The sequence below is a fragment of the Scyliorhinus torazame genome, chromosome 7, assembly GCF_047496885.1.
Source record: "Scyliorhinus torazame isolate Kashiwa2021f chromosome 7, sScyTor2.1, whole genome shotgun sequence".
Classification (NCBI taxonomy): domain Eukaryota; kingdom Metazoa; phylum Chordata; class Chondrichthyes; order Carcharhiniformes; family Scyliorhinidae; genus Scyliorhinus; species Scyliorhinus torazame.
In genome coordinates, this window is record NC_092713.1 from 95,376,652 (window position 1) to 95,400,208 (window position 23,557).

At 50.9% G+C, this 23,557-nt stretch overlaps 1 protein-coding gene across 2 annotated transcripts in view; it reads left to right on the forward strand.

Moving 5' to 3' along the window:
- dnai4 (dynein axonemal intermediate chain 4) overlaps window positions 1–23,557 on the forward strand; it is a 401,481-nt gene that overhangs the window by 270,614 nt on the left and 107,310 nt on the right. For both annotated transcript variants that reach the window (XM_072511088.1, XM_072511087.1), the window contains exon 13: window positions 3,163–3,287. In XM_072511088.1, coding sequence (XP_072367189.1) covers window positions 3,163–3,287 — 125 coding nt within the window. The remainder of the gene's footprint in view (window positions 1–3,162; window positions 3,288–23,557) is intronic.

Sequence of the window (23,557 nt, forward strand, 5' to 3'; positions counted from 1 at the left end):
AACTCTATCAAGTTTTGATGGAGCATCGGTGCGGGGGTGGCGCCAATTTTTTGGGCGTAAGACCAGACACTTCCTCCGAGCATAGCCGCAAAATCGGAGAATCCAGCCCATAGTATCAGAAATGGAGAATCCCGCCCAACATACCAAACTTGCCCAACATACCATTTAGTCATTTTTTGGGAGAATTGGGCCCTTGGGATCAAGGTACATTGAAGTCTCTGCCCAGAGTGCAATCTTGTTAATCTTAGTGCTTCTTCCAATTAGCCTTCAACGTGGATGAGTACTGATTCATCAGCTGGGGGAAGGCATTGGTTTGTTGTATTCCGTATGAGTTTTAATTTCCTATATTTGACCTATTGCTGTGAGAACACACAGAGTTCAGGGTCAGTATTGAGGTCTCCTGACTATATAACGCTATGCTACCATCTCTCGTAGTACATACCAGGGGCGGGGATGGAGGTGTCTCGAATATTGGTTCTCGGATGTGTTTCTGCGGATATGACTCTGTCAGCTATTGCTTGACTAATTTGTGGGATAGTTCTTTCAATTTTGATGCATCCCAAGATATTAGTGTGGAGGGCTTTGCAGTATTGACTGTGCTCAGTGCCTAGGTTGATGCCAATGCATTTTGCATCCAATTTGAAAGGGAAAAAGTGGGTCTAAGACTAGTTTTTAAACTTAATAAAAGCAACTACGTGGGCATGGAAGCTGAGCTAGCTATAGTGAAGTGGAATACTCGGCTAGTGGATACATCAGTAGAGAAGTAGAAGCAGATATTTAAGGGGATATTTCAGAATATTCAGAATAAGTATTTCTTACTGTAAAACAAATTCTAAGGAGAACTCACCATCTGTGGTTAACTAAAGAAGTTAAGATAAGCATCAAGCTGAATGAAAAAGCATACAACTGTGCAAAGATGAGTGGCAGGTCAGATGATTGATCAGAATATAAAGAATGGCAGAGAATGAACAAAAGGTTAATCAGGAGAAATACATTTGAATATGGGAGGAAGGTAGCTAGACATTTCTACAAGTATTTACAAAGGAAAAGAGTAAGAAAAGTGAGTGTTGGTCATCTAGAGAGTGACAATGGGGAGTTAATAGTGGATAATAAGGAAATGGTAGATGAAATGAACAAATATTTTGCCCTGTTTTCAGTGGATAGAGGATACAAAAAAAATCCCAGAAATACCTGTAAATCAAGAGGTGAAATTACAATCATACAGAAACTGTCCTGAGCAAACTGATGGAGCTGCGAGCTGACAAGTCTCTGGATCCAAATGGACTTCACCCTAGGATCTTAAAAGAGGTGGTGAATGAGACAGTAGATGGATTGGTGTTACTTTTCCAAATTGGCTAGATAGGTTGGAAAATAGTAAATATAACCTCTCTATTTAAAAAGGTAGGAAGTCTGAATACAGGAAACTATAAGCCAGTTAGGTCAATCCTGAGGAAGGTGTTGGAATCCATCATTAAGAAGGTTATAGCTGGCCACTTCGGAAAACTCAAGGGAGTTGGAAAGAATCAGCATGGTTTTGTGGTACGAAATCATGTTTATTGGCATTTTTAGAAGGAGTAATAAGTGCTGTGAATATAGGGGAGTCTGTAGATGTACGGTACTTAGATTTCCAGAAGGCATTTAATAAAGTGTGGCATCAAAGGTTATTGTGGAAAATAAAAGCTCATACTTCAGGAGGTAACATATTAGTGTGGATAAAATATGAGTGGCTGTAAGAAAACAGAGTGTGCATAAATTAGTCTTTTTCAGATTTGGATGTGACGAGTGGAGTCCCACAGGGGCCTGGAGCCTCAGCTTTTTCCAATTTTTATCAATGACGTAGATGAGGGGAGTGAGGGAATGGGAGCTAAATTTACAGATGACACAAAGATAGGTAGGAAAGTATACTGTGAAGAGGACATGAGGTTGCAGACAGATATAGAAAGTTTGAGTGAGTTCGCAAATATCTGGCAGCTAGTGTATAATGTAGGAAAATGTGAAGTTATTCACTTTGGCAGGAAAAATAAAAAAGCTGAATATTACTTAAATGGAGAACAGCTGCAAAATTCTGAGATGCAGAGGGATCTAGGTGTGTATATGTCACAAAACGTTTGTGTGCACGTGCAGTAATAATTAAGAAGGTTAGTGAGATGCTATATTTTATTACGAGAGGAATTAAACATAAAAGTAAGGTTGTTAAGCACCAGTTATACAGGGCATTGGTGAGACCACGCAAATATTGTGTACAACTTTGGTCTCCTTAATTAAGTAAGGATGTTAATGCATTGTGGCTATTCAGAGGAGGTTTATTCGATTGAGGTTAGGTTGAACATAATGGGCTTGTTTACCACTGGAGTTCAATTAATACTTTTAAGGTGGAGGCTGATAGATTCTTGTGAGGCAACAGAATCAAACCGGAGTAGATGGGAACCTAGAACGTGTAACAGAAACATTTCAGCCATGATCTTATCGAATGGTGGAGCAGGCTTGAGGGACCAAATGACCTACTTCTGTTCCTATATCGTATGTTTGTAATGTCTGTCCTGTTTTATTAGAGCTTTTTGTAGTAGTTTAATGCAACCGAGTGACTTGCTTGGCAATTTCAGAGGGCAGTTAAGAGTCAACTACATTGCTATGCATCTGCATTCACATATAGGCCAGACCATCAAAAATGTGCCAGATTTCCTTCTCTAAAGGACATTATGTTCCAGATTGGATTTGACAACAATCTGATACTTTCATGTGCACCAGGACTAGAATGAGTTGTTTGCTAAATTAATTTAAATTCCCCAGCTGCATGTATAGATTTGAATTCATGTTTCCTTTTCAAAAAAAATATAAATTTAGAGTACTCAATTCTTTCTTTCTAATTAAGGGGCAATTTAACGTGGCCAATTCATCTACCCTGCACATCATTGGGTTGTGGGGGTGAGACCCACGCAGCCACAGGGAGAATGTGCAAACTCCACACAGACAGTGACCCGGGGCCGGGATCGAACCCGGGTCCTCGGCGCCATGAGGCAGCAATGCTAACCACTACACCACCGTGCTGCCCCTTGAATTAATGTTTCCAGAACAATAGCCCAGGCCTCTGGATTACTGGCCCAATAACATAACCACTATGCTACCCTTCCCTGATAATTTAATATTCCTTTTGTTGTACAGATTTAATGAGGATAAAACGAACAGGAATGCAGACATCCAAGAAAGTGACATCTGATAAAGAGAAGAAGAGTGAGGCCTCCATTTCTCGCCAAGCACCAGGAATGTGTTTTTCCTTCCACCCAAGGGTATGTTTAACAAAATCTATGTTCGTGTTGCCAATTGCCCTGAACTATTCTTTTTGGTTATTGAGAAGTTGTAATAGATTTTGCTCTGCACATCTGCAGATTATGAATTTTCAGCATCCTGTTTCATGTGTTAGGGAAATTGACCACAATACCGGTCCCTTATCACTGTTCACTGAATCCCGCTGCAAACTGAGTGTGTATAGAAATTGGGGTGAGGTCAGAAAACCTTTCAGCTGTTACTTTTCAAATTGTAATAGCCAGCCATCATTTAACATCAAGGTATACAGAGAAATTAGCACTTGGCTGATATGGTAGACTTTGCCATTGTCTGTAGTGCAGCACTGCAGTACGAGTCAGTGTCTTCAGAAAGGAGTGTAAAATATTCATAGGGGCTGTGCCTGTGAACAATGGAATTGAAGAAAGTAAAATAATTATGTACCTCTTTTATACAATCTGACCTTTAGTGTACTATTTGCATTTTTGTGGCTAATTTATTTTTACCAGGAGGTATTTAACTACTTTAGTACAGAAGGGCTGAAATTATTTTTGAGTTACACAAAAAGCTGCATATCTTGAGCAGACAGGCCCAACTGGCTCTTTTCCACCTTCCAGCGCTCCCTCCCTCTGGTCAACGCTCTCTCCCTCGGTTCAATATTCTCTCCCTCTGGCCAGTGTTCTCTTCCTTTGGCCAACATTCTCTTCCTCCAGCCAATGCTGTCTCCCTCCGGTCAATGCTTTCTCCCCCCAGTCAATGCTTTCTCCCCCCCGGTCAATGCTTTCTTCCTCCATCCAATGATCTCTCCCTCCGGCAATGCTTTCTCCCTCCGGTCAATGCTCTCTCCCTCCGGTCAACGCTCTCTCCCTCCAGCCAACGCTCTCTCCCTCGGTCAATGCTCTCTCCCTCCGGTCAATGCTCTCTCCCTCTGGTCAATGCTCTCTCCCTCCAGCCAACACTCTCTCGTTCGTACGAGGGGATATGGCCCTCGACTCATCGATCGACAGTTCCAACGCGCCACAGCGAAAAACCGCACCGACCTCCTCAGAAGACAAACATGGGACACAACCGACAGAATACCCTTCGTCGTCCAGTACTTCCCCGGAGTGGAGAAACTACATCATTTTCTTCACAGCCTTCAACACGTCATTGATGACGATGAACATCTTGCCAAGGTCATCCCCACACCCCCACTACTTGCCTTCAAACAACCGCGCAACCTCAAACAAACCATTGTTTGCAGCAAACTACCCAGTCTTCAGAACAGTGACCACGACACCACACAACCCTGCCATGGCAATCTCTGCAAGACGTGCCAGATCATCAACATGGATACCACTATTACACGTGAGAACACCACCCACCAGGTACGCGGTACATACTCGTGCGACTCGGCCAACGTTGTCTACCTCATACGCTGCAGGAAAGGATGTCCCGAAGCGTGGTACATTGGCGAGACCATGCAGACGCTGCGACAACGAATGAACGGACATCGCGCAACAATCACCAGGCAGGAATGTTCCCTTCCAGTCGGGGAACACTTCAGCAGTCAAGGGCATTCAGCCTCTGATCTCCGGGTAAGCGTTCTCCAAGGCGGCCTTCAGGACGCGCGACAACGCAGAATCGCCGAGCAGAAACTTATAGCCAAGTTCCGCACACATGAGTGCGGCCTCAACCGGGACCTGGGATTCATGTCGCATTACATTCATCCCCCACCATCTGGCCTGCGAAATCCTACCAACTGTCCTGGCTTGATACAATTCACACCTCTTTAACCTGGGGTTACCCCATCTCTGGATCTTTAAAGATTCAATCACCTGCTGATGGTCGCATTCCAAGCATTGTCTGGCATCTTTGAATTTGTCTATATATGTGTTTCTGGAACATACCTCTTCATTCACCTGAGGAAGGAGCAGTGCTCCGAAAGCTAGTGACATTGAAACAAACCTGTTGGACTTTAACCTGGTGTTGTAAGACTTCGTACTGTAAGACTCACCCCAGTCCAATGCCGGCATCTCCACAACAGTGGATTAACCCAGGCTTTTTACTCTGGTCAATTTCACCTCTGGCTCCTAAAAGCTTTCGGATCTTGCAAAACACGATTCTTTTAAAAATATGACTAACTGTAGTCAAGCACGCTCTAAGCTAGGCTTTTAACTCTTAAGTTGCCAAATGTTTATAATCCAATATATTTACAATCCTGCATTCTTCACAATGCCATCCACATACTGAAGTTCCATGAGCGGTGGCGGTGTCGCTTTCTTCTTGGATTTCAACCGGTTGAGGTTGAAAAGTTTTCCGTCCATCTTGTAGACGATGTCCACTCCACTGAGAGGCTTGATCTTGACAAGGTGCAGAATGGTGGCAATGAAGATGAAGAAAAGGGTACGGGCGACGACACACCCCTGCTTCACTCCAGTCTTGAATTCGAAGGTCTCTGTTTTTTAAATTTCTGTCATATTTCCTTTGGTGAGGACTGTCATGGACATCTTGTCATGGAGATATCAGAGAATGTTGATGAATTTCTCTGGACAGCTGACCTTTGACAGGGTCTTCCATAGTAATTCCTGATTGACTGAGCCTGGGTCAAATTTATGAAGGCAATATAGAGTGGTTGATGTTTCTCCTGGCATTTCTCTTGAAGTTGCCGAGCAGTGAAAACCATGGCCGGGATTCTCCACCGGCATGATTCTCTGTTATGCCGGTGCCCGGCGGTTTCCTGACGGCATGAGGCTGCCCCACAACGGGAAACCCCATTGACCGGCCGGTCATGGGCTGAAATGTGGCCCGCAGGGCGGAGAGTCCCGGCCCATGTCTGCTGTTCCACGGTTTGATCGGAAGCTACACTTCTACAAGGATTTCTTCAGAGACAGGGAGAAGATGGCGAGTGAGGATCAGGTGATGGAGAGTAGGGTAGGGAGATTCTTTGGTAGTTCCCACAATCCATTTTGTCTCCTTTCTTGAAGATGGTGGTGATGACGGCATCCCTGAGGTCGCAAGAATTTCTTCTCTGTCTCAGATTTTCAGCATAAACTGATGGAGCTGACGGGTGATCTCTTCTCCAAGTTTGAAAATCTCCACTGGGATCCCGTCCACTCCTGTGGCTTTTCCATTCTTCGTGTATTTAATGGCGGCTTTGACTTCATCCATGCCTGGTGGGAATCCAAGATTATCTTTGATGGGGCATTGGAGGATTTCCTCAAACAGGTCCTCATCTATGGTTGTACCACGGTTTAGGAATTCTTTGAAATTTTTTCTCCATTGAAGGCCGATGTTTTCTCTGTCTCTCAAGAAGGTTCTGTCTTTACTCCGCACTGGTTTGAGGCCTAGGGTATTGGGTCCATATATTACCTTGGTGACACTGAAGAAGCCCCGCGTGTCATGCTTGTCAATGAGGAATTGCAGATCCTTATCTTTATCAATCCACCATTGGTTCTTGATTTCTCTGGTTATTCTTTGTACCTCCGCCTTGGCTAATTGATGAGTTCTCCGCTTTCCCTTGCTGATTATGTCATTTTGCCAGATGTGGAGAGCTTTCCTTTTCTTGTTGATAAGGTCTTGGATGGTGTGGTCGTTCTCATTGAACCAGTCTTAGTATTTCCTGGTCTTGTTGACAATGGTTTCTTCACAGATTGTGATGGTGGTTGTCTTCAGCTCTTACCAGTTTTCATCCACTCCATTGGATGGACACTTTGAAAATTTTGGGAAAGACATTGTTGGAAGTTGACTAGCATGCATGACTCTTGAAGCTGTTCAACGGTGACCTTTTTTCTGAGCTGTTTCCTCATTTTCCATTGTTTCAGGTGTAGCTTGATGAACATAGAGGAGCAGCTGAGCCAGTGAGATGCCCAGCAGTCATCTGCACTGGCCACTTCTTTGGTGGTGAGGGCACCTGGGCTCAGACAATCATGTGCTAGTGCTTTGATCGTGTATCTCCAGGAAGTCTTGAACTTGTCTTTTTGGCAGAACAGTGTGTTAGCAATGACAAGCTGATGTTCCGCGTGTTTGGTGAGCAGGAGAACCCTGTTGGAGTTGCAAATCCCTACTCCTTCCTTTCCAATGTTTCCTTTCCAGATTTGTCCTCTCTGATCCTGGCATTGAAGTACCCAAAGAGGATGATCTTCTCTTCTTTAGAAATAATGGAGAGTATGGTATCCAGGCTGGAATAGAAGCCTTCTTTGGACTCATCATTGGCTTCAAGGGCTGGGATGTAGGCATTTATGACTGTTGCCTGCTGTTTCTTGAGTCAGAAGCTCCAAGAGTCGGTTGACAAATTTGTTCTTCATTCCAATTCTATGAGTTGTGGCTGATGCTTGGGATTTCCTCTCCAGAAGATGGTGCAACCATCACTACCTTCCCTTAGTTGCCCTTCACCTGCATTTTGGGCAGCAACATCAATGTTGAAGTGCATGAGTTCATGGGCAACAAGGACAATTTTCCATTCCAGTCGATTGTTTTGCTCCTAATCCATATGGGTTTGTAAATTCCAGGTTCCAAAATTCAGGTTAACTTTGATTTTTTGTCCACAGGATTGATGACCCTGTTGGATGTGCTTTTTCAGCCAGGTTATGGATGGAACAGACTATTTTTAGCGTGCCTTTTCTAGTCTGCCCCCATGCGGGCTGAACAGAGTGGTTCCTGAGGAGGGCTGCTCAGTCATAAAGAAAGCTGCCGAAACGCTCTTATTCCTATTCCAAGAGTTGATCGACTGTATCAAACTCCACCACCTACGTATCGGTCTGAAACTTGGGACTTCCAGATCTCACGGTCCTGTCTCCGTCACCTCTCACCCATCACCGCAGGGCTTGTCTGTGTGGGAGATGTGCTGCTTTCCTCCAGGTAGACATCTGGTGTGGGACACCCTTTACTGTGGGTATATCATTGCACAGCAGCAGACACACAACATCCTTGACGGGGGATAGGTCCAGTTCCAGTGGCAAGGGAACCTTCGCAACTGGGAATCTCTTTACTGCTGCAGCCTTCATCCACTATTGCAGCCGTTGATACCATCGTATGTTCCGCCTGATCCACTATTTTGGATTGTGCTTTGTCTGGTTCCTCCCCTCTGATCTTACCATCATGGGTGACCCTGCCAGGAGTTTAAAACTCCCAACGGCATTGTTCTCGGGATCAACGGAATATTCAAGCCTCTCCATCATTGCAATGTGGCAATCCAAGGAAAGGATCTGGGTAACAATTGTGTGGTTTGTAGAAATCGGGAAATAGACAATAAAATAACTTTAAAAGGATGTAATAACAATAAATTACATTTCCAAATTTCTTAATGTACAAGACTTCTCAAAGTATGTCACTAATAGCTCTAATGCAAACAGATACCATGCGAAGGAGGAAGATATTTGAAAGCATGACTGAAGCTCAGATGTTTTAGCAGAGGAGAGCGCGGTCTAGAAGACAAAGTTTGGGCATGGCGTATCAAGGTACAGGTCTCTACCATGTTGTGGGTAGAATAGCGTATTTGGGAGGGGATAAAGGGCTGGCAATTGCAGAAATCAAGTGGGACAAGCTACAGAGTGACTTATACATGAAAACAAAGATTTTGAAGGTAATTAATTGAGAATTGGAGCCAATGTACGTCAACAAAGAGGGAGTCATGATGAGGGGCTAATGGGTAAATGCCACAATGTGTGTCACAGAATTTGGACAAATTGGAGCTGTAGAAGGAGGCTAGAAGGAAAGATTCAGAATAGCTAAAGCTAGAAGTGAAAGAGGGTTTCAACAGTGATGGACTCATGAAGGGATGGAGGCAGGCATTCTTACGGAGCTGTAAATAAGTGGCCTCTATAATTGTTAATTCCAATCCAGGACACTTTTAGTCTCAACAATCCCTCAAAACTGACACATGGGCAATTAGATTTCCCTGTGCTTTAGAGCAGTTCAGAGAAGGTTTACCAGACTAATTCCTGGAATGGTGGGTTGTCTTTTGAGGCTGGACAGGCTAGGTTTCATGAGGTCACGGAGAATCCACACCGAGTTGTATCAAAGAAATGTAGGTTTATTTACAAGGCTATAATACACAGCTCCCGCGAGTCCCAATCGGGTCTTAACGACCTTATATACAACATAGATTGAGTTTCTCCCGCCCCCTTAACGAAGGGGCTCGTACTCCGTAAGGGACACGGGGAAGACAATCATTCCTGTACGGCGGGTTATGACATACCTTCCCCATAAAGTCCCGAAGGGACCCCAATGGCCCTGGCGTTGAGGAGGAGGATGCCGGACACTCTTTGTGCAGGTGGAGCATCATGCATTAAAATGCTGGGTACAGAGGCGTGAATCGTGAAGGGGAATGCCGTTTCCTTCATGAACGCTGGGACGGACGGTCGGCTGGAAGCAGCTACACAGTGGAATACGCATCAGAGACTTCAGAAGCTTGTGTGTCCATATCAGAATCTGAAGAGATGACGTTTCGCATGTCAGTGTTGACACATCTTTGGGGTGCCTTAACGGACTGATCTGGGGCGGGATTCTCCCCTACCCGGCGGGGCGGGGGGGGGGGGGGGGAGAGGGGGGGGTCCCGGTGGGATGGAGTGGCGCGAACCACTCCGGCGTCGGGCCGCCCCAAAGGTGCGGATTTCTCCGTACCTTTAGGGGCCAAACCCTCACCTTTAGGGCTAGGCCCGCCCGGCCTGCGGACGTCCGCGCATGCGCGGGAGCGTCAGCGGCTGCTGACGTCATCTCCGCGCATGCACAGGTGGGGTCACCTCCGCGTCAGCTATCGCGGAGACCTACACGGCCGACGCGTAGTAAAAGAGTGCCCCCACGGCACAGGCCCGCCCACGGATCGATGGGCCCTGATCGCAGGCCAGGCCACCGTGGGGGCACCCCCTGGGGCCATATCGCCCCGCGCCCCCCCAGGAGAATTCGGCGGCCAGCTGGGGCGGGATTCATGCCGCCCCCCCGGCGATTCTCCAACCCGGCAAGGGGTCGGAGAATCCCGCCCCTGGTTCCGTATGTGGACAATCCAATATAGGTCACACACAAGGAATCTTAGGAAAGAGTGGTCTCTGCAACTGTAGGTGATCCAGGTGACTTTTCTTTTTTAAAAAAAATATATTTTATTCAAATTTTTCGGTCAAACAAAACAATACAAAGGTTTACCATTTTACAACAATAAAACAATATATATAACAGTGACCTTGTTAACAAATAAATAAATAATATATAAACTAAATGGCAACTGCCATAACAAAAATAATAACTCTCCAGAGATAAAATCAAACAATCCAATATACATCACCAAGTACAAATATCTATACAAAAACACCCCTGAGGACCTACCCAAGCCCTCCCCCCCCCCCCCCCCCCCCCCTCCCCCCGGGTTGCTGCTGTTGCCTTCCCATTTCCTTTATCGTTCTGCGAGGTAGTCAATGAACGGTTGCCACCGCCTGGTGAACCCTTGAGCCGAACCCCTGAGTGCGAACTTTATCCGTTATAGTTTTATAAACCCTGCCATGTCATTTATCCAGGTCTCCATGCCCGGGGGTTTGGCTTCCTTCCACATAAGCAATATCCTTTGCCGGGCTACTAGGGACGCAAAGGCCAAGACATCAGCCTCTTTCGCCTCCCGGCTCTTCTGCACCCCAAATATAGCCATACCCCAAGCCTGGCTCGACCCGGACCCCCACCACCTTCGAAAGCACCTTTGCCACCCCCACCCAGAACCCCTGCAGTGCCGGGCATGACCAAAACATGTGGGTGTGGTTTGCTGGGCTTCTTGAGCATCTCCCACACCTATCCTCTACCCCGAAAAATTTACTGAGCCTTGCTCCGGTCATATGCACCCTGAGCAAAACCTTGAATTGTATCAGGCTTAGCCTGGCGCACGAGGACGACGAGTTTACCCTACGTAGGGCGTCAGACCACAGCCCCTCCTCAATCTCTTCCCCCAGCTCTTCTTCCCATTTCCCCTTCAGCTCATCCACCATGATCTCCCCCTCGTCCCTCATTTCCCTGTATATATCCGACACCCTACCATCCCCCACCCATGTCCCTGAGATCACTCTATCTTGAATCTCCTGCGTCGGGAGCTGCGGGAATTCCCTCACCTGTTGCCTTGCGAAAGCCCTCAGTTGCATGTACCGAAATGCATTTTTTCTGCAACCCATGCAACCCATATTTTTCCGTCAGCGCTCCCAGACTCGCAAACGTCCCATCTACGAACAGATCTCTCAGTTGCACAACCCCAGCTCTCTGCCATGCTCCAAATCCCCCACCTATTCTCCCCGGGACAAACCTATGATTATTTCTTATCGGGGACCGCACCGAGGCTCCCGTCCTTCCCCTATGTCGTCTCCACTGCCCCCAAATTTTTAGCGTTGCCACCACCACTGGACTTGTGGTGTATTTCTTCGGGGAGAACGGCAACGGCGCCGTCACCAGTGCTTGTAGGCTGGTTCCTTTGCAGGACGCCATCTCCAATCTCTTCCAAGCCGCTCCCTCCCCTTCTCCCATCCACTTACACACCATTGAGATATTGGCGGCCCAGTAGTATTCACTTAGGCTCGGTAGTGCCAGCCCCCCACTTTCCCTGCTACGCTGCAAGAACCCCCTCCTCACTCTCGGGGTCTTCCCGGCCCACACAAAACTCATGACACTTTTCTCAATTTTCTTGAAAAAAGCCTTCGTGACCATCACCGGAAGGCACTGAAACACAAAAAGGAATCTCGTGAGGACTACCATTTTGACCGCCTGCCCCCTACCCACCAGTGACAGGGGCACCATGTCCCATCTCTTAAAATCCTCCTCCATCTGTTCCACCAATCTTGTTAAATTAAGCCTATGTAAGGTTCCCCAACTCCTGGCTATCTGAATCCCTAAGTACCTGAAATCTCTTATTACCTTCCTCAGCGGTAATTCATCTATTCCCCTGCTCTGCTCCCCCGGATGCACCACAAACAACTCACTCTTCCCCATATTCAATTTGTACCCCGAAAATTCCCCAAACTCCCTGAGTGTCTGCATTATCTCAGGTATCCCCTCCACTGGGTCCGCAACATACAGCAATAAATTATCTGCATACAAAGATACCCGGTGTTCTTCTCCTCCCCTGAGTACTCCCCTCCACTTCCTGGAGCCCCTCAGTGCTATGGCCAGGGGCTCAATCGCCAATGCAAACAGTAACGGAGACAGTGGACACCCCTGCCTCGTCCCTCTATGAAGACGGAAGTAGTCAGACCTCTGCCTGTTCGTGATCACACTCGCTACCGGGGCCCTGTACAGCAGCTGTACCCATCCAATAAACCCTTCTCCAAAACCAAATCTCCTCAGCATCTCCCACAGATAATCCCACTCCACTCTGTCGAGGGCGGCATGGACTGGTTGGGCCGAAGGGCCTGTTTCCATGCTGTAAACTTCTATGATTCTATTCTATGAATGCTTTCTCGGCGTCCATCGCCACCACTATCTCCGCCTCCCCCTCTGGTGGGGGCATCATCATTTTACCCCTAGCAACCTCCGTATGTTCGTGTTCAGCTGTCTCCCCATAACGAACCCAGTTTGATCCTCATGGACCACCCCCGGGACACAGTCCTCTATCCTCGTCGCCATCACCTTGGCCAGGAGCTTAGCATCTACATTTAAAAGGGAAATGGGCCTGTAGGACCCACACTGCAGCGGGTCTTTATCCTTCTTCAAAAGGAGTGATATCGTCGCCTCCGACATAGTCGGGGGCAACTGCCCCCTTTCCCTGGCCTCATTAAAGGTTCTCGTCAAAAGCGGGGCCAGTAGGTCCATATATTTCCTATAAAATTCCACCGGGAATCTGTCCGGTCCCGGGGCCTTCCCCGGTTGCATGCTCCCAATCCCTTTTACCACCTCCTCCATCTCAATCTGTGCTCCCAGTCCCGCCCTCTCCTGCTCCTTCACCTTCGGGAATTCCAGCTGATCCAGGAAACACCTCATTCCCTCCTTCCCTTCCAGGGGCTGAGCCTTATATAACCTCTCATAGAATGCCTTGAACACCCCGTTCACTCTCTCTGCTCCCCATTCCATCTCTCCCTCCTCATCTCTCACCCCACCTATCTCCCTCGCTGCTCCCCTCTTCCTCAATTGGTGGACCAGTAGCCGACTCGCCTTCTCTCCATACTCATACTGTACACCCTGTGCCCTCCTCCACTGTGCCTCTGCCTTACCCATGGTCAGCAGATCAAACTCCACATGTAACCTTTGTCTTTCCCTGTACAGTCCCTCATCCGGTGCCTCTGCATATTGCCTGTCCACCCTCAAAAGTTCTTTCAACAATCGCTCCCTTTCTTTACCCTCTTGCTTCCCTTTATGTGCCCTTATGGATATCAGTTCCCCTCTGACCACCGCCTTCAACGCCTCCCAGACCACTCCCACCTGAACCTCCCCATTGTCATTAAGCTCCAAGTACCTTTCAATACACCCCCTCACCCATAAACATACCCCCTCATCCGCCAATAAGCCCATATCCATTCTCCAGAGTGGGTGCTGTTCTTTTTCCTCTCCTACCTCCATGTCTACCCAATGTGGAGCGTGGTCCGGAATGGCTATGGCCGTATATTCCGTCCCTGTCACCTTCGGAATCAGTGCCCTTCCCAAGACAAAAAAGTCTATCCGTGAGTATACTTTGTGAACATGGGAGAAAAATGAAAACTCCTTACTCCTAGGCCTACTAAATCTCCAGGGGTCTACCCCTCCCATCTGCTCCATGAAGTCCTTGAGCACCCTGGCCGCTGCCGGCCTCCTACCGGTCCTGGACCTCGACCGGTCCAGCCCTGGATCAAGCACCGTATTGAAGTCTCCCCCCATTACCAACTTTCCCGCCTCCAGGTCCGTGATACGTCCCAACATACGCTTCATAAAATTTGCATCATCCCAGTTCGGGGCATATACGTTCACCAGAACCACCGCCTCCCCTTGCAATCTGCCACTCACCATCACATATCTACCCCCACTATCCGCCAGTATGGTCTTTGCCTCAAACAGTACCCGTTTCCCCACTACGATAGCCACCTCCCTATTCTTCGCATCTAAACCGGAATGAAACACCTGTCCCACCCATCCTTTACGTAGTCTGACCTGGTCTATCAGTTTCAGGTGCGTCTCCTGCAACATAACCACATCTGCCTTTAATTTCTTTAAGTGTGCGAGTACCTGTGCCCTTTTAATCAGCCCGTTCAGCCCTCTCACGTTCCACGTGATCAGCCGGGTTGGGGGGCTCTTTACCCCCCCCCCCTTGTCGATTAGCCATCCCCTTTTTTAACCCAGCTCCTCACCCGGTTCCCACGTACCCGTATATCCCCCCGACGGTGCCGTCCCGCCTCGACCACCCCATCCTATAACAGCTTCCCCTTCTCCTTAGCAGCAGCAACCCAGTTAACCCCCTCTAGTGTAGTTGCACCCCCCATGTTGCTCCCAGAAGTCAGCAAACTCTGGCTGACCTCGGCTTCCCTCCTTATCCTCGGCTCCCACTGTGCGAGGCCCCCTCCTTCCTGCGTCCCTGTTCCCGCCATAATTACCATAGCGCGGGAACAAAGCCCGCGTTTCCCACTCGGCCCCGCCCCTAATGGCCGGCGCCCACAGTTCCTCATGCTCCCCGCCCCCGCCCCCCCCCCCAACATCGGGAAGAGAGAAAAGTTACAGGATCACAAAATTAACAAATTGAAAAATCATCCCCCCCCCCTGTAATCACACCACCACTTTGTCCCAAAAGCTCTTTCTCTCGCCAGACTATTCCAGCTTCTCGTCCACAATGAATGTCCACGCCTCTTCTGCCGTCTCAAAGTCGTGGTGCTTCCCTTGTCGTGTGAGCCACAATTTCGGTTGCATCATTCCAAACTGGACCTTCTTTTTGTGAAGCACCGCCTTAGCCCGATTGAAACTTGCCCTCCTTCTCGCCACCTCCGCACTCCAATCTTGGTATACGCGGATCACCGCGTTCTCCCACCTACAGCTCCGAGTTTTCTTCGTCCATCTGAGAACCGTCTCTCTGTCATTGTAGCGGAGAAACCTCACCACTATAGCTCGAGGTATTTCTCCAGCCTTTGGTCTTCGCGCCAGAACTCGATAAGCTCCCTCCACCTCCAAAGGGCCCATCGGGGCCTCCGATCCTATTAGCGAGTGAAGCATCGTGCTCACATATGTCCCGACGTCCACCCCTTCTGCGCCTTCGGGAAGACCCAGGACTCTTAAATTCGTCCTCCTTGAGTTATTCTCCAGCGCTTCCAACTTCTCCACACACCTTTTATGCTGTGCCTCGTGCGTTGCTGCCTTCACCACCAGGCCCTGTATTTCATCTTCGTTTTCAGCAGACTTTGCCTTCACGACCCGAAGCTCCAGCTCTTGGGTCCTCTGCTCCTCTTTTAGTCCTTCAATCGCCTGCAATATCGGGGCCAACAGCTCCTTCTTCAACTCCTTCTTCAGCTCTTCCACACAGCGCCGCAGGAACTCTTGCTGCTCCGGGCCCCATAGCAAATGGCCACCTTCCAACGCCATCTTGCTTTGAGCTTCCCTTCCTTGCCACTGCTCCAGAGGATCCTCTGCAATCCGGCCGCTATCCTCTCCCTTTTCCATGCGTGTCCGGGGGGATTCCCTTCTGGTTTACCGCACAGTGTTTTTGCCGTTTAAATTGCGTTGGGGCTCCTATTAAGAGCCCAAAAGTCCGTTCCAACGGGAGCTGCCGAAACGTGCGACTCAGCTGGTCATTGCCGCACCCGGAAGTCCCAGACGACTTTTCTTTAGTTGGCCATGAACTTGAACCTGGTAGGGGACAAGCCCCGTCCCATCAAAGGCAGTCCCTGAAAGTCAGCGAGCACTGTCAGCGAAGTTAAAGACGAATACTGTGTTGATGTTGAACAGGGCAATGTCCTTGCAGCTCTTGGTTATGATGCACCTTCGCACTGATATTGGGAAACAACAAGCCAGTCCATAAGCATCTCAATTGGGCCAACCCCAGTCACTGCGTATGGTGTGGTCCAATAGGAGAGTAGGAAACGAGTCAGCCTTGTGTTCAGCGAACCCAAAGTCTGCTTACAGAACTCCCACAGTCCAAATCCAGGCCCGGCCACCAGCCATAGCTCCACACCAACATCTTTGTTTAGGACACCCCCGGGTGCCCATTGTGAAGTTCCTTCAAGACAAGCTCTTGACCCTTTGCTGGGTGTAGCGCACAAAGACTCCGTGAGACGAATAGAGTGAAGTCGATGAGGCTTTATTAAGCGTGTCTGTTCCCCAGCAGCCCGATAGTAAACTGGCCTGCGGGGGAAGGCACCGGCTTCTTATACTTCGCCTTCAGGGCGGAGCTTGAGGTCAACGGCCAACCAGGACCCGGGATCTGTCAGCCAATGACATTAGGGCTTCCAGTCCCACATGACCCCCAATACATACTACCACATTCACCCCTTGTCAAAAATGAACCCGGCGGGGTGATGCTTCGTATGGTGGTAAGGGTTTACAGGGCTGGTCCTGGGAGGATAGAACAGTTACATGGTAGTACAGTATTGGACAGTATCGTCCTGTTACAACTATTTACAGAGGGTATAGGAAAAACAAAATGTTCATTGGACAGTCCATCTTTGTTTTACATCGACGCCACGAGTCGGTCGGGCGGTCTGGTCGTCCGTGTCGATCTCCTCGGCCCCGGCGGTGGTGGTGGTGCTTGTACCAGTGTTGTCGCCTCCGGGAGCCGCACGGTTTCAGCTGTCGGTGCAAAGGGGAGGGGGACTGATCCTCCTGGGAAGGGGGCGGTCGCGGGGTGCGGCGGTGGCAGGAAGGGGGGCGGTTGGGTTGATGGTGTTGGGGGGGTGTGCGTGGTGCCGGCAGGCGCCAGATCCCGCAGGGAGACCGTGTCCTGTCGGCCGTCGGGGTACTCCACGTAGGCGTACTGGGGGTTTGCGTGGAGGAGGTGAACCCTTTCGACCAACGGGTCCGCCTTATGTGCCCGCACGTGCTTTCGGAGCAGGATGGGTCCTGGGGCCGCCAGCCAGGTCGGCAGCGACGTTCCAGAGGAGGACCTCCTAGGGAAGACCAGGAGACGCTCGTGAGGCGTTTGATTAGTGCTTGTACATAATAACGACCGGATGGAATGGAGAGCGTCCGGGAGGATCTCCTGCCACCGTGAAACTGGGAGATCCCTGGACCGTAGGGCCAGTAGGACGGCCTTCCAGACCGTGCCGTTCTCCCTTTCTACTTGCCCGTTCCCCCGGGGGTTGTAGCTGGTCGTCCTGCTTGAGGCTATGCCCTTGCTGAGCAGGAACTGGCGCAGCTCGTCACTCATGAAAGAGGACCCCCTGTCGCTGTGGACGTATGCGGAGTAACCGAACAGCGTGAAGATGCTGTTCAGGGCTTTAATGACTGTGGCCGCGGTCATGTCGGAGCAGGGAATGGCAAAAGGGAAGCGGGAGTATTCGTCCACTACATTAAGGAAATACGCGTTGCGGTCGGTGGAGCGGAGGGGCCCTTTGAAATCGAGACTGAGGCGTTCAAAGGGGCGGGAAGCCTTAATCAGGTGCGCTCCATCTGGACTGAAAAAATGGGGTTTGCATTCTGCGCAGATGTGGCAGTCCCTTGTGACTGTACGGACCTCCTCTAAAGAGTATGGGAGATTGCGGGACTTGATGAAGTGGTAAAACCGAGTGACCCCCGGGTGGCAGAGGTCCTCGTGGAGGGTTTGAAGGCGGTCAATTTGTGCGTTGGCACATGTGCCGCGGGATAGGGCATCGGACGGCTCGTTCAGCTTTCCGGGCCGGTACAAGATCTCATAGTTGAAGGTGGAGAGCTCGATCCTCCACCTTAAGATCTTGTCATTTTTAATCTTGCCCCGCTGTGCATTATCGAACATGAAGGCTACCGACCGTTGGTCAGTGAGGAGAGTGAATCTCCTGCCGGCCAGGTAATGCCTCCAATGTCGCACAGCTTCCACAATGGCTTGGGCTTCCTTTTCCACTGAGGAGTGGCGGATTTCTGAGGCGTGGAGGGTTCGGGAGAAGAAGGCCACGGGTCTGCCCGCTTGGTTAAGGGTAGCCGCTAGAGCTACTTCGGAGGCGTCGCTCTCGACCTGGAAGGGGAGGGACTCGTCGATGGCGCGCATCGTGGCCTTTGCGATGTCCGCTTTGATGCGGCTGAAGGCCTGGCAAGCCTCTGGCGACAGAGGGAAGGTCGTGGTCTGTATTAGGGGGCGGGCCTTGTCTGCGTACTGGGGGACCCACTGGGCGTAGTACGAAAAGAACCCCAGGCAGCGTTTCAGGGCTTTTGGGCAGTGCGGGAGGGGAAATTCCATGAGTGCGCGCATACGTTCGGGGTCGGGGCCTATTATCCCATTGCGCACTATGTAGCCCAGAATGGCTAGCCGATCGGTGCTAAAAACGCACTTGTCCTCGTTGTACGTGAGGTTCAAGGCTTTGGCGGTCTGGAGGAATTTTTGGAGGTTGGCGTCGTGGTCCTGCTGATCGTGGCCGCAGATGGTTACATTGTCGAGGCACGGGAACGTGGCCCGTAACCCATGTTGATCAACCATTCGGTCCATCTCCCGTTGGAAGACCGAGACCCCGTTTGTGACGCCAAAAGGGACCCGTAGGAAATGGTATAATCGCCCATCTGCCTCGAAGGCTGTGTACTTGCGGTCACTTGGGCGGATGGGGAGCTGATGGTAGGCGGACTTGAGGTCCACGGTGGAGAAGACTTTATACTGGGCAATCCGGTTGACCATGTCGGATATCCGGGGGAGAGGGTACGCGTCTAGTTGTGTGTACCTGTTGATGGTCTGGCTATAGTCAATGACCATCCTTTGTTTCTCTCCTGTCTTCACTACTACCACCTGCGCTCTCCAGGGATTATTGCTGGCCTGGATTATGCCCTCCTTTAGTAGCCGCTGGACTTCGGACCGAATGAAGGTCCGGTCCTGGGCCCTGTACCGTCTGCTCCTCGTGGCGACGGGTTTGCAATCCGGGGTGAGGTTCACAAACAAGGACGGGGGTTGCACCTTGAGGGTGGCGAGGCCGCAGATAGTGAGTGGGGGTATGGGGCCGCCGAATTTAAACGTAAGGCTCTGTAGGTTACATTTGAAATCTAAGCCCAGCAAGGTGGGTGCACAGAGTTGGGGAAGGACGTTAAGTTTGTAGTTTTTGAATTCCCTCCCCTGTACCGTTAGGGTAACTATGCAGAATCCCTGGATCTGTACGGAGTGGGATCCTGCAGCTAGGCAAATCTTTTGTGCGCTGGGGTAGGTAGTTAAGGAACAGCGTCTTACCGTGTCGGGATGTATAAAACTTTCCGTGCTCCCGGAGTCGACTAGGCATGGCGTCTCGTGGCCGTTAATTAGGACCGTTGTCGTCGTCGTCTGGAGAGTCCGGGGCCGAGCCTGATCGAGCGTAACCGAAGCGAGCCGTGGTTGTAGTAGTGGGGTGGGGTCCGTTGTTGCCATCCAAGATGGCGTCGGGGATGGACAAAATGGCCGCCCCCATACATCGCACGTGGCTGAGGGGTCACAAGATGGCGTCGGGGTGGACAAAATGGCCGCCCCCATGCGTCGTACAGGTCGGGGGCGGTCCAAGATGGCGGCGCCCCTCCTCCCCTCGTGGTGGTCGGGACCCAAAATGGCGGCGTCTGCGGGTCGCACAACGGAGCACCCTCGCCGGGGACAGCGGTGGTCGGGGCCCAATTCGGCAGCGCCGGCGGGTCAGGCGTGGGGCCGCGAGCGGAAGGAGCGCGAGGAGCTCCCTCACCGGGGACAGGGGTGGTCGGGGTCCAGGTAGGTGGCGCCGGCGGGTCAGGCGTGGGGCGCGGGACGGGGGTGAGGGTGGCGTTCGGGACGCGAAAAACCCCTTCCTCTCCGTGGAGAGTGTTGGCCGGCACCCAAATCGGGAGCGCCGGCGGCGGGTCGTACATGGACTGCGGGGAGGGGGGTTGGGGAGCGTAGGCGGCGTGCAGGGCTCCCAGTTCTCCCGGGGCCGCGGTGGTCGGGACCCAGAGCGGCTGCGCCTGCGGGTCGCACATGGCGTGCTGGGGGGGTTGGGAGGCATAGACTGCTTGTAGGGCTCCCTGTGGCCCCGGGACGGCGGCGACCTCGCGGGACCGGCACACCACTGCATAGTGGCCCTTTTTCCCGCAGCTTTTGCAGATAGCTGCGCGGGCTGGACAGCGTTGTCGGGGGTGCTTCGCCTGGCCGCAGAAATAACAGCGGGCGCCCCCGGTGCGACTCGGCGTTTGGACTGCGCAAGCCTGTGGGGTGTCCGGGGGGGGGGGGTAGGGGGTTTGCCGCGACGGGTACGTACGGGGCCCAATGGCCTGCCGCGCGGTCGGGGCCGTAGGCGCGGGTATTACGCGCGGCGACGTCTAGGGAGGCTGCCTCTGAGAGTCCTAGCGACTCTTTTTCTAGAAGTCTTTGGCGGATTTGGGAGGATTGCATACCTGCCACAAAAGCGTCGCGCATTAACATGTCCGTATGTTCGTTTGCATTCACCGACGGGCAGCTGCAGGCTCGTCCCAAAATCAGCAGCACGGCGTAGAACTCGTCCATCGATTCTCCGGGAGCTTGCCGTCTTGTCGCGAGCGTAGATTTGGTTAACTGGGCGAACGTAGAGATTTCTCAGTGCTGTGAACGCCGTCTGGAAATCGTCGGTGTCTTCAATGATAGTGAAAATCTCCGTGCTCACCCTCAAGTGCAGGACCTGCAGTTTTTGTTCGTCTGAGACTCGGCCTGTGGTCGATCTGATGTAGGCCTCGAAGCAAGTCTGCCAGTGTTTGAAGGCTGCTGCCGCATTCACTGCGTGGGGGCTGATGAAGTCGATGAGGCTTTATTAAGCGTGTCTGTTCCCCAGCAGCCCGATAGTAAACTGGCCTGCGGGGGAAGGCACCGGCTTCTTATACTTCGCCTTCAGGGCGGAGCTTGAGGTCAACGGCCAACCAGGACCCGGGATCTGTCAGCCAATGACATTAGGGCTTCCAGTCTCACATGACCCCCAATACATACTACCACACTGGGATAACAACCTGTGTGCCCCACAGGAGTACACCGTCTTCCACACTTCAAGGAGAAGGCCTGTAACTTGCTCGGCAACTGCCAATGCTGGACACCATATGCCACCATATACCACGGGATGCCGCACCCTGTCAAGAACAGGATCCATCTCTGTCCAGTCGTGGACACGCAATGTGGTGGCCGGCAGAGATTATATGAAATTCATCGCGACAACCACTTTGTCCGACTTGGAGGGGGAGGGCAGCATTTGCCGGCAAGGGCAGACTGCTCAGTGCATCGGCATCCGCAATGTGGGTACCCGGTTGATGCTTGGATGTGTAGTCATAAGCAGCCAACAATAGAGCCCACCGTTGGATTTGTGCAGAGGCAATGGCAGAATTTCCTTGTCCTCGTGGAAAAGATCTAGCAAGGGCTTAAGGTTCGAGATGCAAAAGCAATCGCCCGCTCCCGACCATCCCACATCCAATGGGCCACGAAGGTGTCACACGTGATGTTCAAAGGTTTGGCTGGATCATAGTGGGTTAGCACCCCTGAGGATGACAATCGACTTTTTACACGCAGAAAAGCCACTTCCTGAGCAGCACTCCCCATCCATGCATGGTGATTCTTCAGGAGCAGGTGCAAGGGAGCCAGAGATTCAGGACAATTTCCCCATAGTAATTAACCAACCCTCAAAACAAGCGAAGTGCTGAGGCGCCCTTCAAGATAGGAGCCATCCGGAAGTCCCGCACCTTCTCAACAATTGAGTATAAGCTGTCCCGTGTCACCAGTACATAATAATCAAAATACATTGCGATGCGCGGCAAGCCCTGCAGGATATTCTCCATGACTCGTTGGAAGATCGCACCATGACGAAGACACCCCGAAAGGCAACATAGTGTACTCATAGAGTCCCTTGTGCGTATTTATCGTGATGTACATGCGCGTGGTCTCGTCGAGCTTGAGCTGTAGATACGCATTACTCATATCTAGCTTTGTGAACGAGCATCCATCAGCCAATCTAGTATACAGGTCCTCAGTATGGGGCAAAGGGTAGCAAAGAGTATTGGCAGTCGGGTATTAATTGCTGCACAAACGGACCATTCTGTCTGTTTAATGACAGGAACCACTGGTGCCACGCAATGTGTGAAGCGTATGGGTCGAATAATGCCCAAACTCTTCAACCTATCGAATACAGTTTCACCTTCTCTACCAAGGCATAGGGAACTGGGCATGCCCGGAAGTAGCATGGCTAAGCCCCCGGGTCAACCTGGATCTTGGCCACGGCCCCCTTTATAATCCCCAAGCTAGGCTGGCAGACTTCAGGGTACTTGCCGAGTACCTCGCACAGGCCACCTGATCCCACATGGAGAATGTGCTACCAGTCCAGGCATGAATGGTGTAACTAATCGCTACCCAACAGGCTAGGCGCATTCACTTGAACGATAATAAGAGGGAGGTGAGCAGACTGATGTCCATATCCCACTGGAGCTAATATCATTCCAAAAATACACACATGCTCCCTTGTATCTGTAGCCAACCGAGCCGCAGTGTCCGCCAAGGTCGAAGTCTGCGGTCAAAGATGCTCCGTGCCACAACAGAAACTGCCGCCCCAGTATCTAACTCCAGATTTAATAAATGGCTGTTCACCTGCACTGGAACCCAAAAGTGGCCCACACAGGGTGCTGCCACACAATTCAACTGCTTTACAGCCTCTTCGTCCATCTCATCCAGATGAAATGTCCGGTCCCGAGGCAGATGCCTACACCTGCTGGGGCTCCAGACCGCTGGGGGCCTCACTGCCTGAGGTCATGCCTGGGCTGGCGGCCGCACATCACGTATGGAACCAAACCTCCCTCAGCAGATTCTGGGGATGCCTTGACAGCCGGGCCTGCAACCATAGGCCGAAGTCTCTTCAGCAGTTGGACTGAGTGGGGGGAACTGTCCGGGATGGACTGTGCCATAGTGCATTCACCTCTATCCTCTGTGTTTTATGCACCCCACGGCCAGCGCTTTCACGGGATAAGGAATGCTGTGGCGCTTGTTACAGGTAGGGCTTGGCCAGGACTTCCTCTGTGTCTCCACGATGTTGATGCAGCAGACCAGATGATTGAGCAACATTTCAGATAAAGAAGTTCCATATTCTCAGAACTCAGCAATCTTTCTTAGCCGGGACACAAACTCAGTAACCGATTCACCCAGGGATCTTTCTGCCGTGTTGAGAGGATACTGCTGAACTATAACAGATGGCATTGGGTTAAATTGCAAACCCACAAGCGTCAGAACATAAGAACATAAGAACTAGGAGGAGGAGTAGGCCATCTGGCCCCTCGAGCC